At 36.9% G+C, this 20965-nt stretch overlaps 1 protein-coding gene across 1 annotated transcript; it reads left to right on the top strand.

Moving 5' to 3' along the window:
* Nucleotides 1–12: 12 nt before the first annotated feature.
* LOC123566346 (testis-expressed protein 45-like) lies at nt 13–16209 on the top strand. Its single transcript, XM_045360333.2, has 8 exons — nt 13–195; nt 1794–2350; nt 3741–3847; nt 7735–7966; nt 8742–8860; nt 9392–9593; nt 12839–12927; nt 14182–16209. Exons 2-8 carry the CDS (start codon nt 1798–1800, stop codon nt 14350–14352), a joined length of 1473 nt encoding a protein of 490 aa, XP_045216268.2. The 5' UTR covers nt 13–195; nt 1794–1797; the 3' UTR covers nt 14353–16209.
* The last annotated feature ends 4756 nt before the right edge of the window (nt 16210–20965 follow it).

Here is a 20965-nt window from a genome sequence, read left to right on the forward strand (position 1 = left end):
TGAGTGTGCTATCTCCCTTGATCTCCCGTAGTGATCGCACACAATAGGAGTTTTATGGAGCGTGTGCGCTTCATTCTTACATTTAATTATTTCAATAAAGAAGATCGATAATCAATAAACAAAGAAAAATACTTACACAACTGAAATGATTTTTAAACAACGGATTTAATTTAGATAAATATTTAATCAAGAAAGGTAGATATGAACTACTTTATTTAATAGCCTTAGATTTATTAATTAATAAAAAGATATAGCTAGACGTGTTTTTCAAAAAGTAAATTGTATCAGATTTATTACATAATATTTGTTTAATTTCTATATTAAAATAATATTTAAGATATATTCATAGATCTTATCCCATTGTCTCTCATAAAAATGTGCCAAATAGGCCTACTGAATGTCATCCCGTAAGAGAAGTCCATTTAAACAAAAAATTAAATACATTAAATAGCTCTATATATTGTAAAGTTCTTTGATTTTAGATCCATATTAAAGATATTTCACTTGAGCAATTTTAAACGCACCTCTTCGAAATTTAATTTATATATTCAAAAGTATTATTTCGGGTTTATTATCCTTCATTATTTTTTATTCTTAGGCCTATATATTTTCAAGAATTCGGAAGAAATCTATAAAAATACATACCGGTATCTATGATACCAAAATGAGTTAAATGTCGAGCAAAAAGAAGTAGAATGACACCATTCCTATTTTCTGTTAAGGAAGCAACTTTTTCGCCATCGGACCAAAAATTGTCTACCCGTCTGCATGCATGCTCTGTAATATTTTTTTTAAGGAATCCTTTTATTAAACTAGGGGCCTACATCGTATTTTAAAGGCTTTCAGATAACATAATACGTCGCGTTGATATCGATATTATTTACATGACTGCATCATAATAGTCGGCAATAAAACACTGAAATAAACATACAAAGAGAAGAAAAGAACCCTCTGCAAGTCTGACATTATTTATTGCGAGTCCAGATAATAGTTTTTCGCTATTTCCTTTTAGCCTATATTCGATTGTGTGTTAAATTTATTATACTGTCACTTAGAAAAGTACAAAATTGTTAATAGCATTTCACGTTTTAGTAAAACTGGCATGTATGTCTCTTTTTGTCTCTCCATTGTGGTACATAAATAATAATTAGAATAGGAGTTAGATATTACATGGCGGTGAATGTTGTCCTCTGAATGTTAAGTGTGCAAGTATAAAGGAAAAATCCTGATGGATATCATTATTTATTTGAATTGTATCCAGAATAATAGCAGACTATAATTTATCACAATAACAGAACATTTAAAGGAAAAAAAAAAAACAAAAACAAAAAAACAAATGATCCTTCATCTGCCAGTACCATGACATGAAATTATCATCTGTAGTTCAGTTAAAATCCCAGTGTTAAAATGCATAAAAATTCCTGTATTTGGACTGCATCCAGGTAACGACATGTCTGAAAATTAGAATTTCGCAGCGCCTTCGATTTGTAGTAGCACTGTTTATAATCAAATTAAAAGAAATAACACAAAATAGCCCAACCTCGCCCGCGTTTTAATGGCCACAAAGGCGATGACCATTTCACACTTACGCAACCTTTTGCGCCCTGCTAGTACTCTGGCAATTACAACTGAGTGAGTGAATATTTTTTTCTTGTTGCTTTTTAACTTGTTTATGGACATCTGGAGATATGTTCGCGGTCCACCCTAACTGTGGTCTCATGTTGGCAAAACCGACTTGACTGACTGGCCTCATTCCAGTTCGGCTGTAATATAATTGGCTCTTTTTCTTTCAGAACCATGACTACTGAAGTTGCAGCTCCGATTATCAAGCCGAAGACGGGCCAGTCTTTTTTAGAATCAACGAGCTTCAAAATTGGCCAAGATGAGTTATTAACCAACAATCGAATGAACAGTATATTTAAGTCAGATTACCCCCCTTATGGCTCGTACGGACGAACACAGGGTGCTAAACCCCCACCTCTCTCAGAAGTTATGCATAGAGATCAAACCTTTTTCAACGAACGGGATTCGGAGACCACGAAATCATTTGAATATAGACACTTGGCAAAACCTGAAATTCAGGGCGCGAGCGGAAAGTTGAGAGTAACAAATTTTAAGATGGACAGAGACCTAAGTAAATTCAATGTATTCCAAACCGTCCATAATTCTTATTTTACACCCAAAATGGCGGATACTTACAAAAGGATCACGGCACCAACTATTAGTGAAAGTTATATACCACAGGGGGACAAAGAAAAGGAGTTAATGCCCCTAACGGACTACAGGGATCGCTTCCAGGGCCACGATGCCCGTCTCCATAAAACGATCCGAGCGCAGTCAATGCACGAAGGTAATAACACGTGAAACTGATTGGTGATTTTTTTTTAACTAAGACACTTTTCATTCAGTTATTCTTTCATTCTACCCTGAAGAAATGTTGCTCAAATTGCCTCTGTCTACAATAGTAACGATAGCAGTGTGTTTATGGATACTAGTACTTTTATTGTTACCGTCAGTTCTTAGAACTGATGCAGAGAACCTAATTACTTATTTATAAAACGGTCTCATCTTGTTTCAATTTACGATAATGCTAATATTGAACAAATCTAGAATCTGTATATACACATAAAAACTTTGTAGATGTTATATTTCTGCTACGAAAATACACGTTGTAACAAAACGTTTAGTACCTACATAAAATATATTTTATCACTAAAAAGATTTATTTGGCAAGGTGAATTGCAGCAGCGGGTACTGCATCGAGTTACATAAAAGGCATTTCTGTCTTTATATAATAGCGTTGAAGGAATCAAAGTACTTGAACAGCTCGTTTATATTGTCGAATTGTACTTGAAATTGAAACACGTGGAGTCTACAAAAGACGTTAAAGTGATGATCTGTCTCTGTAATCTACATATTAAACCGTTGTTTTTGTCATCTTAAAAAAGGTTTAGAATTTATTTTCAGCATTTCTTCATGTTTTAGTTCGCACCATGGGGTATAACATAAATATTTTATTTGTGCGTTGAGTATTATCTAAAATAGCTACAGAATAATTTATTTGTCTCGACAAAGTGGTCTTTTACACGACACATTGAGTAGATTAAATCGTAAACAATCTCCTAGTGTAAGATTAAAAGATTAGCCTTGTAAACATTATTTCCCATGGATTATTGTAGTCCAGATACCCCGCTGCCCTTTAGTAGGTATATGTGCGATAAAGGCAATCTCAAACGTGTATGTTAATAACGAATCAATGATTTCGTTATAAGTAGGCCAAGGGTTTTGTTCACTGTACGCATTTTGATTTTTTTTAATTTAAATATCATTAATGCATTTATTTCGTCATGTTAGGTTTAAGTTAAGGACTTGTCATAAAATTATATCGACTTTACGGCTTTTAAACGGTAGATAAAGACCGAGTATAGGTTTTCGGTTCGGGCTGGTGCCTGGGGCAGAACCAACAGCCTTTCAGCTAGATAACTTCCTCACATCGCTCAGGTGGTGTTTTGAACCCGCAGCTTTGACTATTGTTGGATTTCTGTACCGGCGACAGTTATATCTCACATCTTTAAATATGATTTTTCTTATTGATTTAGACTGATGTTACCATCCCTGCAATGTCTAAAAATCTTGTATGTAGTTAAATACCTTTGATAGAACAGGAAAAATACACCGAGCCAAAAGCTTTTTATTTAATTTCCAAAAATTAAGATTTATGTATTTTACAATTATTTCAGGCGGACCCCCTACAATAAAGGGTGATGAAAGGAACAGTAATTTTCTCACAACACATAACGATACGTTCATGGGACAGTATGAGAAACCGGTTCAAACACTGCCTGTTGTAAGTGCAAACATTATTCTAAACATATGAGCCGCACCATGAGATAACCAACATAGTGCATTTGCGACCAGCATGGATCCAGACCAGCCTGCGCATCCACGCAATCTGGTCAGGATCCATGCTGTTCGCTTTCGAAGCCTATTGCAATTAGAAAAATCGTTAGCGAACAGCACGGATCCTGACCAGACTGCGCGGATGCGCAGGCTGGTCTGGATCCATGCTGGTCGCAAATGCACCATGTTGGTTTTCTCATGGTGCGGCTCATATGGTCGTTTGATTAGTTTTCTTATAATAAAATCGGGTTTTTAGTATATATAGTAACTCGATGTGGGATGTTGATTTCGGCTCGAGTGGATTTTGCCAAGTCGTATCGCACGAGGCGCACACGCCTGTTCTGCCTGTTCGTATTTACTTGTGAAATACAAGCTGCCTGTTTGACAGAGCTTTTTAAGTATATAATAATGATGTATATGGCGCTAACGTACATTCTTTGTTATGTACTCCTGTTTGAAGAGAAAAGGGGACTTTATGTGATATGACGATGCTCGTCCGAAAAGTTCACAGCATTTCTTTTTGTAGTGCTGTTAACATTCAGCTGTTTGTTTTCTTTATTGTAATTTTTGATTCCAAAACTACGCTGAAGATAAATAATGAAATCCTGACTGTATACATGTACCAATACGAATATGAACTTGCAGCCTTTGTGATGTCATTGTATTACGTTTATTTTCAAAGAGGATATACTTTTTAGCTCACCTGAACTAAAGGTTCAGGATGAGCTATTAGTACAGGGTGGATGGGTCCGGCGTCCGTACGTAGTCCGTCGTCCGTCGTCTGGCGTCCGTCGTCCACATTTTTACTTAAACATCTTCTCCTCTGAAACTACTGGTCAGAATAACACTAAATTTGGTCTGTAGCATCCTGGTGAGGTCCTCTATCAAATTTCTTCAAATGGGGGTATTTGGCCCCTTTTAGGGGCCGCTAGAGCTAAAAATAGAAAAACCTTTAAACAACTACTCCTTAGGAACCGCTTGATGGATCTTCATCAAACTTAGTCTGTAGCATCATTATAAAGGTCTTCTTTCAATTTTGTTCAAATGGGGGCACTTGGCCCCTTTCAGGAGCCGCTAGAGTTAAAAATAGAAAAAAAACTTTACACGACTTCTTCTTATGAATCGCTTGATGGATCTTCATCAGCCTTGGTCTGTAGCATCATTATAAAGTCCACTCCGAAATTTGTTCAGATGGGGGCACTTGGCCCCTTGTAGGGGCCGCTAGAGCTAAAAATAGAAAAACCTTTAAACGACTTCTTCTCATGAACCGCTTGATGGATTTTCATCACACTTGGTCTGTAGCATCATTATAAGGTCCTCTTTCAAATTTGTTCAAATTTGCGCACTTGGCGTCTTTTAGGGGCCGCTAGAGCTAAAAATAGAAAAAACTTTTAAACGAATTCTTCTTATGAACCGCTTGATGGATTTCCATCAAATTTGGTCTGTAGCATCATTATAAGGTCCTTTCCCAGATTTGTTCAAAAAGGGGAACTTGGTCCCTTTTAGGGGCAGCTAGAGCTAAAAATAGAAATACGTTTAAACGACTTCTTATCATGAACCGCTTGATTGACCTTCATCAAACCTGGTCTGTAGCATCATTTTGTGGTCTTCTCCAAAATTGTTAAAATGAGGGCATTTGGTTCCTTTTAGGAGCCGCTAGAGCTAAAAATAGAAATACCTTTAAACGACTTCTATTCATGAACTGTTTCATGGCTTTTCATTAAACTTGTTCTGTAGCATCATTATAAGGTCCTTTCTCAAGTTTGTTCAAATGGGGGCACTTGACCCCTTGTAGGGGCTGTTAGGGCTAAAAATAGAAATACCTTGAAATGACTTCTTCTCATGAACAGCTTGATGGATCTTCATCAAATTTGGTCTGAAGCATCATTATATGGTCCTCTCCTAAAATTTGTTCAAATGGGGGCACTTGGTCCCTTTAAGGAGCCACTAGAGCTAAAAAAGAAATACCTTTAAACAACTTCTTACCATGCAGCGCTTGATGGATCTTCATTGAACTTGGTCTGTGGCATCATTATATGGTCTTCTCCCAAATTTGTTCAAATGGGGACACTTGGCCCCTTTTAGGGGCCGCTAGAGCTAAAAATAAAAATACCTTTTAAACAACTTCTTATCATAAACTGCTTGATGGATCTTCATCAAACTTGGTATGTAGCATAATTATATGGTCCTCCCCCAAGTTTGTTCAAATGGGGGCACTTGACCCCTTTAAGGGGCCGCTAGAGCTAAAAATAGAATACTTTTAAAAGTCTTTTTTTATTTAAATTTTTTATTATTTTTTTTAATTCTTTTTTAATTTTATACTTTGTCACAAGCAATATCTAATTAGGTCAAAGTCGACCTCAGGTGAGCGACTTAGGCCCACTTGGGCCTCTTCTTTTCATTATTTAGTTATTCTTACATTTGTCGGTTCATATCTATATATTCTAGAAGCACGAGTTAGACCCTATACTACTACTGTGAAGGTCGTATTTTCGTTTTGTCACTTGCGCCAGAATTAGACGTGGTAACAAACTCCCTATTCATGTTTTTACTCACAAGGTTTCTTACGCATTTCTTAAAAAATAACAGGATAAAATAGCGAAACTGTCAGAAATCAGCGGACGTGTATTATATCTTTTTAAGCTAAACTGACAGAGCGATGTATTATCTCAGGATGCCCTTTATACATTTTCAGTGCCATTAGCGTATTATACGGAAGAGCATTAGTGCCAGGTGTGTTTTTTATTAACTCGAAATTTCGAGTTACGTTAGTCGAAATTTCGAGTTAATAACCCGAAATTTCGACTTATTAACTAGAAATTTCGAGTTAGTAACTCGAATTTTCGACTTACGTAATTTCGAGTTACTATCTTGCCCTTTTAACCGCAAAATTTGAACATCTGCCCGTCTGTCAAAGGCTAAAAATGTAATGGACGACTTTTGACTATTCGAAGTGGAATCATCTATCTACACATCATATTTTGTACGAACATGTAGGGACTTGTACATATACTACCATACATCAATGTATGACCTACCATAGCCTCTAGAGCTACTCCAGATATCAAACTGTATCCAGGATATATACCCCCATTTACATGTATAGTATGTTCATGTGGTAGCGGCTCGAACTAGGTCGAAAACCTTCCAGATATGGTCAAAATAGTGAAATATTTAGTTTGAATCTAGATCTGTCCAGGAACCCAATCTTGGTCAAACTCATAACTACACTTTCATTTAGGGCATGTCTATATTGCATTGACATATGGGCTTACAGACATAAACATGGTTTAGGCACCTGAGGTCTTGTTCCAACATAATGATCTATAATTCCGTCGATGCGACATTAAACCCAACCAAATCAATAATTAAATAAACATGGTTTAAACAGTGACATTTTCTATGAGCAAACGCTGCCCGGTCATCTTAATTATATGACACTGAAGAGCTGCCCAATGGATATGCCAGGTACCTAATCTTGGCCAGCACCTATACATCAACGTAAACTATTGTAGTTAGTAATTCGAAATTTCGACTTAGTCACTCGAAATTTCAAGATACGTAACTCGAAATTTCGATATATTAACTAGAAATTTCGAGGTAGTAACTCAAAATTTCGAGTGAGTAAATAACATACACCTGACACTAATGCTCTTCCGTTGTATATGACCGCAAAATGACCATACTGCTTGTTTACTTTCATACTGTAAGGCTCGTGTAACTTATAGGGAAATTTATGCTAACTTCTTTATCACTTTGAGATTTGTTGAATAAGAGTATTTGTTGAATGTTAAAAGTGCTATAACGGTACATTTGTTTATTTTTCTCTTCCAGCCACCGAGCTACAATGTGCCAACAGGTGACCCCGGAAAAGTTGTGGAGCGCGAGACAACCATGAACGTCTCGTTCCAGGATGTCTCGAACCAGAACCAGCGTGAACAGTACAGTATAGAGGACGTGAGCCGGGTACTAAACCAGACAAACTTCAAGCAACAGGACGGGCACTATAAATGGAATGATTATAGGAGTACTGCTATAGCTTCCTACATGCCAGCAACCGTGCCCGGTATGTCGCATTTTTCATCCTATATGCTATATTACCGTCCTACGTGATTTTTAAGAGACATTTTCACTACGGATGTCAGTAACTGTCATGCATATTTTTTTAGAAATATCTTCACGTCGAACGTTATCAGTTTCCTTTTTCATACTACTTCATTTTGCTTTTTTTTCTTGGGTTTAACGTCATACCGACAAAATTATAGGTCATATTGCGACTTTCCAGCTTTTTATGGTGGAGAAATGTGCATGTAATTCTCAGGTACAGGAATATCGAAGAAACATACATCAATAGACAGTTTCTATACGGACGTCAACATTCGTTAATATCGAGACTACTAGACAGTTCTTGCAGTTGCTTAGTTACATTGAACATGCTACAAAAGTATCAACAGTTGGTTCGGTTACCGTTGTTTAGATTATGGGAGACACATAGGTTAATGAAATAAATAAAAGTCTTGTCCCAGTGCCATTTATCTGATCCCTTGTCAGTTCTTTAACCCTTAGCCTGCTGGCGGCGAGAAATTCTGCTTTTGCGACCAGTGCAGACCAAGATCAGCCTGCACATCCTTGCAGTCTGATCATGGTCTGCGCTGTTCGCCATTCAGTCAGTATCTTTTTGGTAAGCATCTCTTTTATCAGTCAATTGTCCAAATTGAAAGATGGACAAGTTCATTTTAGAAATTTAGCAAGGTAAGGTAGCAAAACTTACGATACCGTTATCAAGATACGTCATGGCTTATATTATCGTATGTAAATATTTTGTCTTTTATATCGTACAGTTGAAAGATTCAGACCTGGCAAGCACAGAAATCACAGTGATTTTCCTCAGGGTGACATCGACCCTATGCGAGCCACAGATCGTGTGAGCCTAACTACCAACAGATTTTACCATGGAAACGTAAGTCATAAGAATTATGACGATATGCACAACATACCTTAAATGTCTCAAGTTTGAAAAATTAAACTTCGAAAATAGAAGTTGATTAATTAATGAAGTATGTAATATCATACTTAAGCCGGGATATTTGGCAACTGGTCGGAGAAGTATTTAAAAACGTACTGGTATATGATGTATAGGCAATCAAATTTCTGCATATACATGTATATGCTAAATTTTACCTAGGCAAGCAGTACACTTTAAAAGGTTGATAGTATATCTTTTTCGATATTTATTTATTCGGCCATACAAATAGTTTAAACAATCATTTCTCTTTTTAAGTACTAGCCAATGTATTTAAAAGTTCGATTAGTTTGATTGTAGTAAATATAACGAGGTATATACCGTTTCCTAAAATCTGAATAAAGAGGGTATATTAATGCAAAGTGCTTTCATCTTTTACATCTAGTTTTCTTTCAGGCCTCAATAAGTACGTGAAATTTATATCCACTTAGTCGAGCCACACATTATATCATCTTGACTTATTTGCAGCCTCCTCGGGGACTCCACAACAGCATTGTATCCGGCGCGAACCTACGAACAAAAAGTAACGTCTGGTTTGGTGAACCGCCATTAGGTGGTGCTTTTTACAACACGACAAACTCCGGAACATTCTCGCCAAAATCTGTACCATACTCTTACAATAGATACAGCTTCCACAAAGATAGTAATATACCGCTGGACTACTATGGAAGTAAGTCTTAAACACATCGCTAGTAGTGTAGTTTGCTTGAAATTATCAGGATATGCCACGACCTCTATCCGATAATTATCGCATAGTGCGGCAATTTTCCTTTGATCTTTGCAGCATGTTATACATAGTAACACAGATTATTACTACAAAACTGTGCTGATATCTTACAAAACTGTTGCGATATATATCAACACGGAAATCTCTAAGGAGTTTCATAAGAAAAAAAGTGTTCCGATATATATCAGCACAGTAAAACTGTTCCGATATATATCGGAACACTTTTTCTCTATTGAGGTCCTATCAAGGGAGTATATTTTTTTCCTTTCAAAGAAAAGATGATTTTAGCTCCAATTTACAGTTCACAGAGAAAGAATTGTCACAAACACCTACATTTATAAAGTAAAAGAATAAATAAACTAGAATATTTCAAAAACTTGATAGTTATTGCCAAATTCAGAAATACATGAAATACAGAGATTTCTCAAATGTTTCTTTTTCTTTGATTTTTTTTACAAACAAAACAACAAGTTTTACAATATGTCTGGCCAATGAAATGCAAAGATTTAAAACCAATGCAGAAATTTGTTGGGTACTTTTATCTGGGGAACACATTTTCTAAAACAGAAGTTTTAGTGTTTCAGTCAGCGAGGCGCAGAAAGGGAATCAAAATAGTAAAAATAATAATAAACAAATTTAAATGAAAATGATATATAAATTTTAATGATAAACTATGCGATAAAACAGTTATAATATGTAGTGCTCGTGTGTTACCAGGATATATCAGAGCTAGGGGTACATCTCGTTATTTTTCTCGTCACATATCTGTCTCGGCCTACCGGCCTCGACGATATGTGCAGAGAAAAATACCCTCGATGTACCCCTAGCTCTGATATATCCTGGTAACACACTCTCACACATACTATAACTATTACGTGATGTTGGGATTTTTTGGATATAAACTCGGTAATGTTACGTATGTAGACGGCGTTACGTAGACGGACATGAACACACGGACTCTGTATTTTACAATTATTACATACTCGTTTCAGTACTGTCAATCCTATTCAGGCTATTGAACATGTTTATGATATTTACATAATATTTATACGTGTAGATGCGTATGTAATAAAAAGGTTATTAGTCCCCTACTGGTTGAAAACCAGTTTCGGGGACTATAGGAATGCACTTTTCCGTCATTCCGTCCGTCCGTCTGTCTGTCCGTCCGTCCGTCCGTCTGTCCGTCTGTCCGTCCGTCCGTCCGTCCGCCCGCAATTTCGTGTCCGGTCCATAATTCTGTCATCCATGAAGGGATTTTAATATTACTTGGTATAAATGTTCCCCATGATAAGACGACGTGTCATGCGCAAAACCCGGACCCCTAGCTCAAAGGTCAAGGTCACAATTGGAGGTCAAAGGTCAACAGGGCTTTTTTCCTGTCCGGTCCACAACTCTCCCATCCTTAAAGGGATTTTAGTATAACTTGGCACAAATGTTCCCCATGATGAGATGACGTGTCATGCGCAAATCCCGGACCCCTAGCTCAAAGGTCAAGGTCACAGTTGGAGGTCAAAGGTCAACAAGGCTTTTTTCCTGTCCGGTCCATAACTCTCCCATCCATGAAGAGATTTTAATATTACTTGGCACAAATGTTCCCCATGAGGAGACGACGTGTCATGCGCAAAACCTGGACCCCTAGCTTAAAGGTCAAGGTCACAATTGCAGGTCAAAGGTCAACAAGGCTTTTTTCCTGTCCGGTCCATAACTCTCCCATCCATGAAGGGATTTTAAAATTACTTGGCACAAATGTACCTCATAATAAGACGATGTGTCACGCACAACTTTCAGACCCCTAGCTCAAAGGTCAAGGTCACACTTAGCAGTCAAATGTTAACATAGCATGAACAGGGTCTGTTTCGTGTCCGGTCCATAACTCTGACATTCATTAAGGGATTTTAATATCACTTAGCACAAGTGTTCCCCGTGATGAGACGACGTGTCATGCGCAAATCCCGGACCCCTAGCTCAAAGGTCAAGGTCACAATTGGGGGTCAAAGGTCAACAGAGTTTTTTTCCTGTCCCGTCCAGAACCCATCCATGAAGGGATTTTAATATTACTTGGCACAAATGTTCCCCATGATGAGACAACATGTCATGCGCAAAGCCCAGACCCTTAGCTCAAAGGTCAAGGTCACAATTAGAGGTCAAAGGTCAATAAGGGTTTTTTCCCTGTCCGATCCAGATCTCTGTCATCCATCAAGGGATTACAATATTACTTGGCATAAATGTTCCCCATGATGAGACGACGTGTCATGCGCAACACCCAGTACCTAGCTTAAAGGTCAAGGTCACACTTTGAGATCAAAGGTCAAGAGGATTTTTTTCCTGTCCGGTCTATAACTTTGTCATGCAAAGCAGAATTTAGATATCATTTGGCACAAATATTCCCCATGGATGAGACAACATGTCATGCGCAAGAACCAGGTCCCTAGGTCTAAGGTCAAGGTTATATTTAGAGTTCAAATTCAAGAATGACTTTGTATGGAACATTTCTTCTTCATGCATGGAGGGATTTTGATGTAACTTGGACGAAATGTTCACCACCATGAGGCACCCTTGTTTTTAGAATTACGTCCCCTGTTGTTACTATAAATAGATTTTATTGTAACTTTTTTATTACTGGCGGTAGAGAAAAATCAAGACCACTTTTCTGTGGTACAGCATGCATGTTACATCCAATTTTTAGGTGTATTTTGACCTATCTCTACCTGGTAAAAAGTTTTTTGTGGACTTATATTATTTATTTATTTATTATTTTTTTTTTTTAAGATTAATTTCCCTTTGTTGTTACTATAAATAACTTACATGATAACATTTTTATAATCAGCCAAAAAAATTCAATATGAAAGCAACTGTGGATTTTTATATATGCACATTTTAATCCAAGTGTGTTGTTATAACATATTGCATATGAAGTACAATATTGTTTATACATCATTGACAGATATCAGTTCATTATGTTATACTGCAGTAGAGAAAATTAGGTGCCTTCCACTCCAGTATGGGACTTTGTATTGCATGGCAATACTTCATTCACTTGTTATCTTTGCATCGGGAAATATGCACTCGTTCATCAGCGGAAGAATATTGCGCTCCTAAAGTCGCGCAATATTTCCGCTGAAGAACTCGTGCATATTTACCGATACAAAGCTAAAATATAAGTATTAATAAGTATTATTATTTTTCAGATCACGAGAAAAACCACACAACGTCATACACCGATTATCAGAACCCTAGACAAGCAAGAACTGCACCAAATCCAGTAGCAATTAATAACGTATGTGATCTATTCTTATATAACCAACTACCAGTGAATTATTGTTTAGAGAGATCTATTTCATCACGTTTTACTTTCTATTACATGTTTAGATAGGCATTTTGAAGTTTAGCTCTAAATGTTATTTATTTGTCTGTACAGTAATCATTATTTACCATTTTATTTGAGTATAAATAAGAATTGTTGCAATAACGGAATGTAGCTCCCATGGAAAAAAAGGCTCAGATTTTTGTAAAACTCGAATCCGCTCTAGCCTTGCAATGAAAATTGACCTCTTTGCCAAGTGCACGATTTAAAAAGATTTGCTTTACGAAACACCGTTACACGCTTTTTATGCCCCCGAAGGGAGGCATATAGTTTTTGAACCGTCTGTCAGTCTGTCAGTCTGTCGGTCTGTCCGCAATTTTCGTGTCCGGTCCATATCTTTGTCATCGATGGATGGATTTTCAAATAACTTGGCATGAATGTGTACCACAGTAAGACGACGTGTCGCGCGCAAGACCCAGGTCCGTAGCTCAAAGGTCAAGGTCACACTTAGACGTTAAAGGATAGTGCATTGATGGGCGTGTCCGGTCCATATCTTTGTCATCGATGGATGGATTTTCAAATAACTTGGCATAAATGTGTACCACAGTAAGACGACGTGTCGCGCGCAAGACCCAGGTCCGTAGCTCAAAGGTCAAGGTCACACTTAGACGTTAAAGGATAGTGCATTGATGGGCGTGTCCGGCCCATATCTTTGTCATCGATGGATGGATTTTCAAATAACTTGGCATGAATGTGTACCACAGTAAGACGACGTGTCACACGCAAGACCCAGATCCGTAGCTCAAAGATCAAGGTCACACTTAGACGTTAAAGGTCATTTTTCATGATAGTGCATTGATGGGCATGTCCGGTCCATATCTTTGTCATTCATGCATGGATTTTAAAATAACTATGCGTGAATGTGTGACACAGTAAGACGACGTGTCGCGCGCAAGACCCAGCTCCGTAGGTCAAAGGTCCTAAACTCTAACATCGGCCATAACTATTCGTTCAAAGTGCCATCGGGGGCATGTGTCATCCTATGGAGACAGCTCTTGTTTATTCTATCAATGAAACATTTAGAGAAGTTAACAAAAATATTTAGCTCAGAGACATTCTCAACTATTGGACTCCAAATATGAATTAGAATTTTGGATGGTAACGTATTGTATACAAGTTGGTCACTTAAATGTTTTACAAACTCATACCTTTTCATACTGTTTTCAGTTGAGCAGTTCCCATATCCTGCCACCTTTGAGCAACTCCAGTTTCTTCACTACCACACACAATGATACGTTCACACCTAAAAGGGCAGAGAAATATGCATACGACGCTGGACGATTGCAGAAGAGTTCTGTCCCTTTGGGCACGATGGCGATGCCGAGTATTGACGTATGATACAATTATTAATCTGTTATAGAGACTTGTTTTACATTGAAAAGAAAAAGAAAAAACACACCTCGTTTCGTGTTTTTTTTTTGTTGTTATTTTGTTTTGTTTTTAAATGCAGGGCCTTTTGGAGAATATTTCAATCTGATGCGCATAACTACATTGCCTGCAAATAAAAGTGTAAACATGTAGTATTTAAAGGTTCTTGTATTACTAAAATAGGATGGTTTTAGAGAAAACGTTTCAAAACATGCTAAATATCTGTAAGTCAAACATTTAAAGCGGACCTTGTATTGTGCCATGATTAGGTACTTAGGAGTGCTATATTTAGAAATCACTAGTTTAGCTGTAATAGACGTCAACTGGCGGAAACTATAACCGCGGCTATTTAAAATGTTTAATTTCCAACGTTGTTATATCTCACACCATTGGAACAGTCTAAATTAGAGACATTTTAGGTATTTTTAAGAACAATCAGTGGAAGGATTTATACAAATTCTAGCCAATTTCTAACCGTATTATTTTCGAGATCTTACAACTGAATGACATTACCTCATCATGTATTTTGATAATTTTTCATTGTTTTCGTATGCATAATGTTTGTACTATTGTCGGTCAGAACTGATACTATAATATCCTGATCTGACTATATTTCATGTGTGCTGTGGTGTGCAATATGTATTCTTGCTCCAGTCGATACACTTTACCATAGCTTGGCTCATTCTCATTATATAATTATGTCATCATTTGTTTTCAAAAAGTATGGAAATAATTGTACGATCTCTTTCAACATCTAAATGTTATTTTCTTAGATACTTGGTAAGAAGACATGCTTTACAAATTTGCTATATATAGTAAGCTTAAAGTGCTTAACATGACATCTGAGGATGCAAACTCGATATGAAATAATGTAGGAACAGGATTAGTACTTATTATGCGAGCTACTCCCAATCTCTTCATATTTCTTCTTTTTTTTTGTAAATGAATTTTGAAACCAAAATTTTTGTTCTGTTTCGGCGCCATATAACTTCTACTGTATTTGTGCGCCGTAAACCCCAAGACTTAAACACTATAATTCGTAACAGGGTTTTTCGTAAATACTCCATAAATCCAGTCGTCCAGATAATAGCGTTTAACCTTTAGCCTGCTGCCGGCAAGTGATTCTGCCTTTGCGACCAGTGCAGACTACGCACTGTTCGCTCTTCGGTCAGTAAATTTTCAGTAAACACCCCTTCAAATAATAAATGGTACTGCCCAAATTGAAAGATGGACTAGTCGATTTTAGAAATTTAGCAGGGTAAAGGTTAAATATATCTTTGCGAGTAATAATTGTCTTGAAGTTCTGTAGATTGATCTGTGATATGAATGCTTGTTTTTTTATATTCAAAGAGAAGTCAAGATTTTTTTACGGTAAAGATGGATGAAATAATAATTCAAGTTTTGTATAATTGTGATATTTAAGTATAATACTTATTTCATAAGTATATTTCAAAAAGTGTATTTATTGTCGTTTCGTACTGAAAAATGTACTTTTTGTTTACCTGTAAATTTTCACATGGTTATTTCACCTTTACATAGGAAATAAACGTACACCTTATCAAATATTTAGCCCGCGACTAATAAGACCAATTATTAATGATTATGTGAAACAAGATTGGTAAAATTGATCCTCTATACGTCAGTATTACGTTTTTACATTTTATTTATTGTTAAACTTGTTGTTGTTTTTTTTATGAAATGAATTACATTTTGTATTTTGGTAAGTTTTACTGTAGGATAGATTTACAAATGAAATGTTATATTTTTTATAAATATTGAATATGTATTTATTTGTTTTGGATCATGTATATAAACATGTGCTTGTTATTCGTTTTCGTTTTCATTTTCATACAGTGTATCGAGCTGTTAACCCTTATCACGCTGGACTCGATTTATTCTCGCAAAGGCTTTGGGACCAATGTAGATCATTATCAGCCTGCATATCCGTGCAGTCTGATCAAGATCTGCACTGTTCGCCATTCAGTCAGTATCGCTTTAGTAAGCACCCCTTTTAACTGTTAATGGTACTGTCCAAATTGAAATATGGACGAGCTCATAACAGAAATTTAGCAGGGTAAAAGTTTTTAAGTGGCCTTCGGGTATAAATTTCAGTTTCCTTTACATCAATGTAGAGTACAAACACGTATCTTAGAGACAGCGCGTTTGAGCTGTTTGCGTCATAAAATATCAATTATTGACTTTTATCTCGGTGTCAAAGTCTTTAAATCAAAAACCCAATAAATCAAGTAAATGAAGACATTTTTTTTTTCATTTTCACCCACCTTACTTTTTTGTGAAATATCTCTACTAACGATATCTACACTACTTAACTATACACTGTTTACGCCCTTTTTCAGTTGTTGTTGTAAATAATTAAAAACAACAACAACAACAACAACAACTTTAAAGGACTTCTCTTCATATAGATCATTGAATGAATCTTAACCAAATTTTGTCTGTAGCACAATTGTGTACTGTAAGTCCGCGACCATCAATTAAATTAACTATAGGGCTCTTTACTCCAAATAGGACATGCGTGTTGTTGTCGAGGAAATGTGATATAATGAGTCTACATTGATATTCTGTACGAATGTCGTTCCATCGTTTTACGTATTCTAACTATTTATCTTTCTATTTGTCTTTGCGATTCACATCCATTGTAAAAAAAATAGAGCCAATTAAAAAGATATGTTCCATCTGGCGTGTAACGGACTGAAGGGTGATCGAATCCCGATTCGTGCCGGAAGCCCTAGCGTTAACTAGGGAGCGACTCACACACAGTTAGTCCATATTTCACAAAACACAAAAAAGAAGAAAAAAATATACAAGCAGCGCCCAAGCTCCTCCATGAGAAAACATCTAGGGACTTTCCCTCCTAAATTTCGTGGAAGAAGCACAGATGTAAAAGCCATTGGTCGTAAAACTTAGCAATTGAACATAGCAAATGTCCGGCAATGTACGTATAGGAAATGATCATTGGGTAATTTTGTAACAAAAAAAGGATATCATTTGAGGTTGCACGTGCGCGATCCAATTAAATTAAATGTAATAAGAACAACTGAATGTGCACGAGATTTGATTTACAAGTTTCAAGATAAAAATAGAATAAGTACGCATCAATGATCCATAAACGATACGGACAACTGTACAGGCGAGAAGGTAGGTTTGGCGGCCTATTATAGAAGCAAACACTGCTGTATGGGTCGCAGATTCTCTCTTATTTCCACTGCCATAGATAGATTGCTCTATGTGATTTTGTCATATATAATGGGTAAGTATAGCGTTAACGGACGCCCAACGTATAGAAAAATTGGGCAGAAGTTATCCGATGACGAAAGGCATCCTCCGCTGCTGCTCGGTGCTCTCGCGATTGGTGTATAGGGCGCATAAAACGCACAATGACCACAAGATCAACGCACATATACAGGACGAACAACGTTCATTTAACGGATATCACTGTACTAGTAACGGAAACGTAAGCTCAACGCATGGGAAACTGACTATAAGATTCTTTCACTGGTGGTAGGTGCAGATGGGAACATCCGGCTCGAGGGTAGCTGTTTATAGCGGTAACGAGGCTCTTGCCGAGTTACCGCTTAAACAGTTACCCGAGAGCCTGGTATTTCTATATGCACCTACCACCAGTAATTGAATCTTTTTCTTGCATGCCATATTCAATAAAATATAGTACAAATAAATTCAAACAAATGACTTTCTTAGGAACAAAGAGAAACTTATAATTTTTGACTATTGAAAATTGATTTTACGTAAAACAATATTATTACTATACAAATCTACTGTACAAATGTAGTTCGTTATACGTCATTTACAGCACGAGAGTCATCTTACACACCCCGGGGTGTAAGAGGGAGATTTCCAGCACCAGTAAAATCGCCAGAAATTCCAGTCTGGTATGCAAGAAAAAAAAGTTCTTGTCAGTTATCGTCCGTTGAACATACGTTACATCCGTTGCATTCACGGTAGTAGTCCGGCCGTGAAGAACGAATGCGAACCGGACAAGTACAGAATTAGGAGCGCACAAGTAACAAACAAAACGCATACCAGCGCATTGCTACCGTACATCTAACAGACAAATTTGCCCGGTGGTGTACGTTCCAACTTTTGAACATGCTCAAAACCTTCCATCGGATGGAAAGAACATCACCGGACAAGGAGCGCAGATGCCGCTTGAGAAACGGAAAACGGACACGAACGGATTGAAACTTTTGTTATACGTTGGACGTCCGTTAACGCTATACGGTGTAGTGTGACTGACACTTTTCACATAACAAAATGACTCGTCGGAACGTATGAATGAAATTTAAAATGTATTACATTGGATCCGGTTGTTACCACTCCTACACAGCGTTTCTTGTTTGTTTGTTTCTTTTATGCTTTTTTAAAGATATTATCTATTGTAAGATGATTATTTTTGTTTGAATGAAATTAAAGAGAACATAAAATAGATTTATAGAGATAACTTGGGACATATTTAAACTTTCCCATACGTAGGATCCGCGAGGATACAAGTCGCATGATAAATATTTTAGCGAACAAAGCACCAGAAAAAATGCAGCAAAACGAGCGTGTGAAAGGTGTTATACACGATTAACTTTAAAACATGTCAAATGCATCGCATATTCTCTTTAATTGTTAAATGCTTATGCTATTTTGTAATAGATAGTGATCTTGAAGCAAGTCACAAGATAGTTACCTAGTCTTTTGATAAGGAAATGTTGTTTGTATTAAAGGTTCTTGTCAGTCGACGTTTACAGAAACACAAAGTCCTATGGAAAATACAGTAAATATTTTCTTTAACCTTACGTATAGGAATGCCCATGTTTCCCACTAACAAATGGCAAATAACAATTGTCGAATGACATTAATCCACCGCAAAACGAAAAGGTACACTGCCAAATGAAAATAAATCATTAACGATTTTGAACTTTGTGGCAGGCATAGTTTCAAGTACAAATAGTTGCGCCCTACATAATCTCGAGTGCAATAATTTTTTTTATATAATCTGCAAATGGGCGTTTCATGTTGTTTCAATACGACTGGTTATTGAGATGTAGATACTCACGGATGCCAAAATCATCAATATAAATTCAGAAAGCGACTAATGACGGCCATTAAAATATGTATGGAGCTGACGGCCATTAAAATATGTATGGAGCCATCTTAATTTAGTGGATTAGCATAGAAATGAGTCTCAAAATGATGCGAGAAGTCATAAATGCGAGCATATTAAAAGTCAAGGCTGATGAAATTTCTTTTCTTTCCCCTCATATTTCATATTACACACATTACCTACTAAGTTTTGAAAATATTTGTGTCAAATGCAGACGATGATAAAGTTTTATTGTGCATGTAAGAGAACTAATGTTGCTTTCTAATTGCGTTAACAAGATCTTATACAAACAGTAGGATTTAAAGACTTAAAAAAATCTACGTTTGGTTGACAAGTTGACGTTTGCATTGCAATTGTCTCGTTATAAACATTAATTTTCATTTTTCGAGGGAATATGGAATTTAAGAGAAATTGAAATTCGGAAAGTTGATATCTGCGCTATTGTCGTATCAAAAACCTTCATGGCCGAGTGGACTTGGAATCCCTTATCCCGCACCGATTAGGGTTCAAAACCACACTTGGGGTTGTAGAATTCTTTATGTTAGGACGCCATCCAGTTTTCTTACGGAAAGTCGGTTGTTCTACCCAGAGTCAGCCCAGTGCCCGAAACATTGCCTGGAGGGGCACCTTAGCTCCTCCATCAACAAGAGCTTGAAAAGTCGCCGTATGACCTAAATTGTGTCGATGTTACTCTAAACCTTTAGTCACTGTGTTAACTTATCATTCTTTAATATATGATTGCTTTACATTATGATGTGGCTAGATGTCATTAAGCAGTAGCTACTTGTATTTCGGTAATGGTAACTTTTTATTCGGCGGTGGTAACTTGTCAATCGCAACTTTTTAATCTTTACGTTATGATGTGGTACCGCTTCATTTTGATGTTGTTATTTTACATTAGAGTTTAGTATATTTTCAGCTATTTACTTGTCATTCGGCGCTATTTACTTGTCATCCGGAAGTTGTAACAAGTCATTTGGCATTGGTTACTTGCCATTTGGCGCTATTTACATGTCATTCGGCAGTGGTAACTTGTCATTCGGCATTGATCACTTTTCATTCGGCACTATTTACTTGTCATTCGGCATTGGTAACTTGTCATTCGGCGCTATTTACTTGTCATTCGTCATTGGTTACTTGTCATTCGGCAATGGTTACTTGCCATTCGGCGCTATTTACTTGTCATTCGGCAGTGGTAACTTGTCATTCGGCAATGGTTACTTGCCATTCAGCGCTATTTACTTGTCATATGGAAGTGGTTACTTGTCATTCGGCATTGGTCGCTTGTCATTCGGCGCTGTTAACTTATCATTCGTCATTGGTTACTTGTCATCTGGCATTGGTCACTTGCCATTCTGCGCCTTTTACTTGTCATTCGGCAATGGTAACTTGTCATTCGGCAATGGTTACTTGCAACGGTTACTTGCCATTCGGCGCTGTTTACTTGTCATT

Source organism: Mercenaria mercenaria, chromosome 8 (genome assembly GCF_021730395.1).
Source record: "Mercenaria mercenaria strain notata chromosome 8, MADL_Memer_1, whole genome shotgun sequence".
Taxonomy (NCBI): Eukaryota; Metazoa; Mollusca; class Bivalvia; order Venerida; family Veneridae; genus Mercenaria; species Mercenaria mercenaria.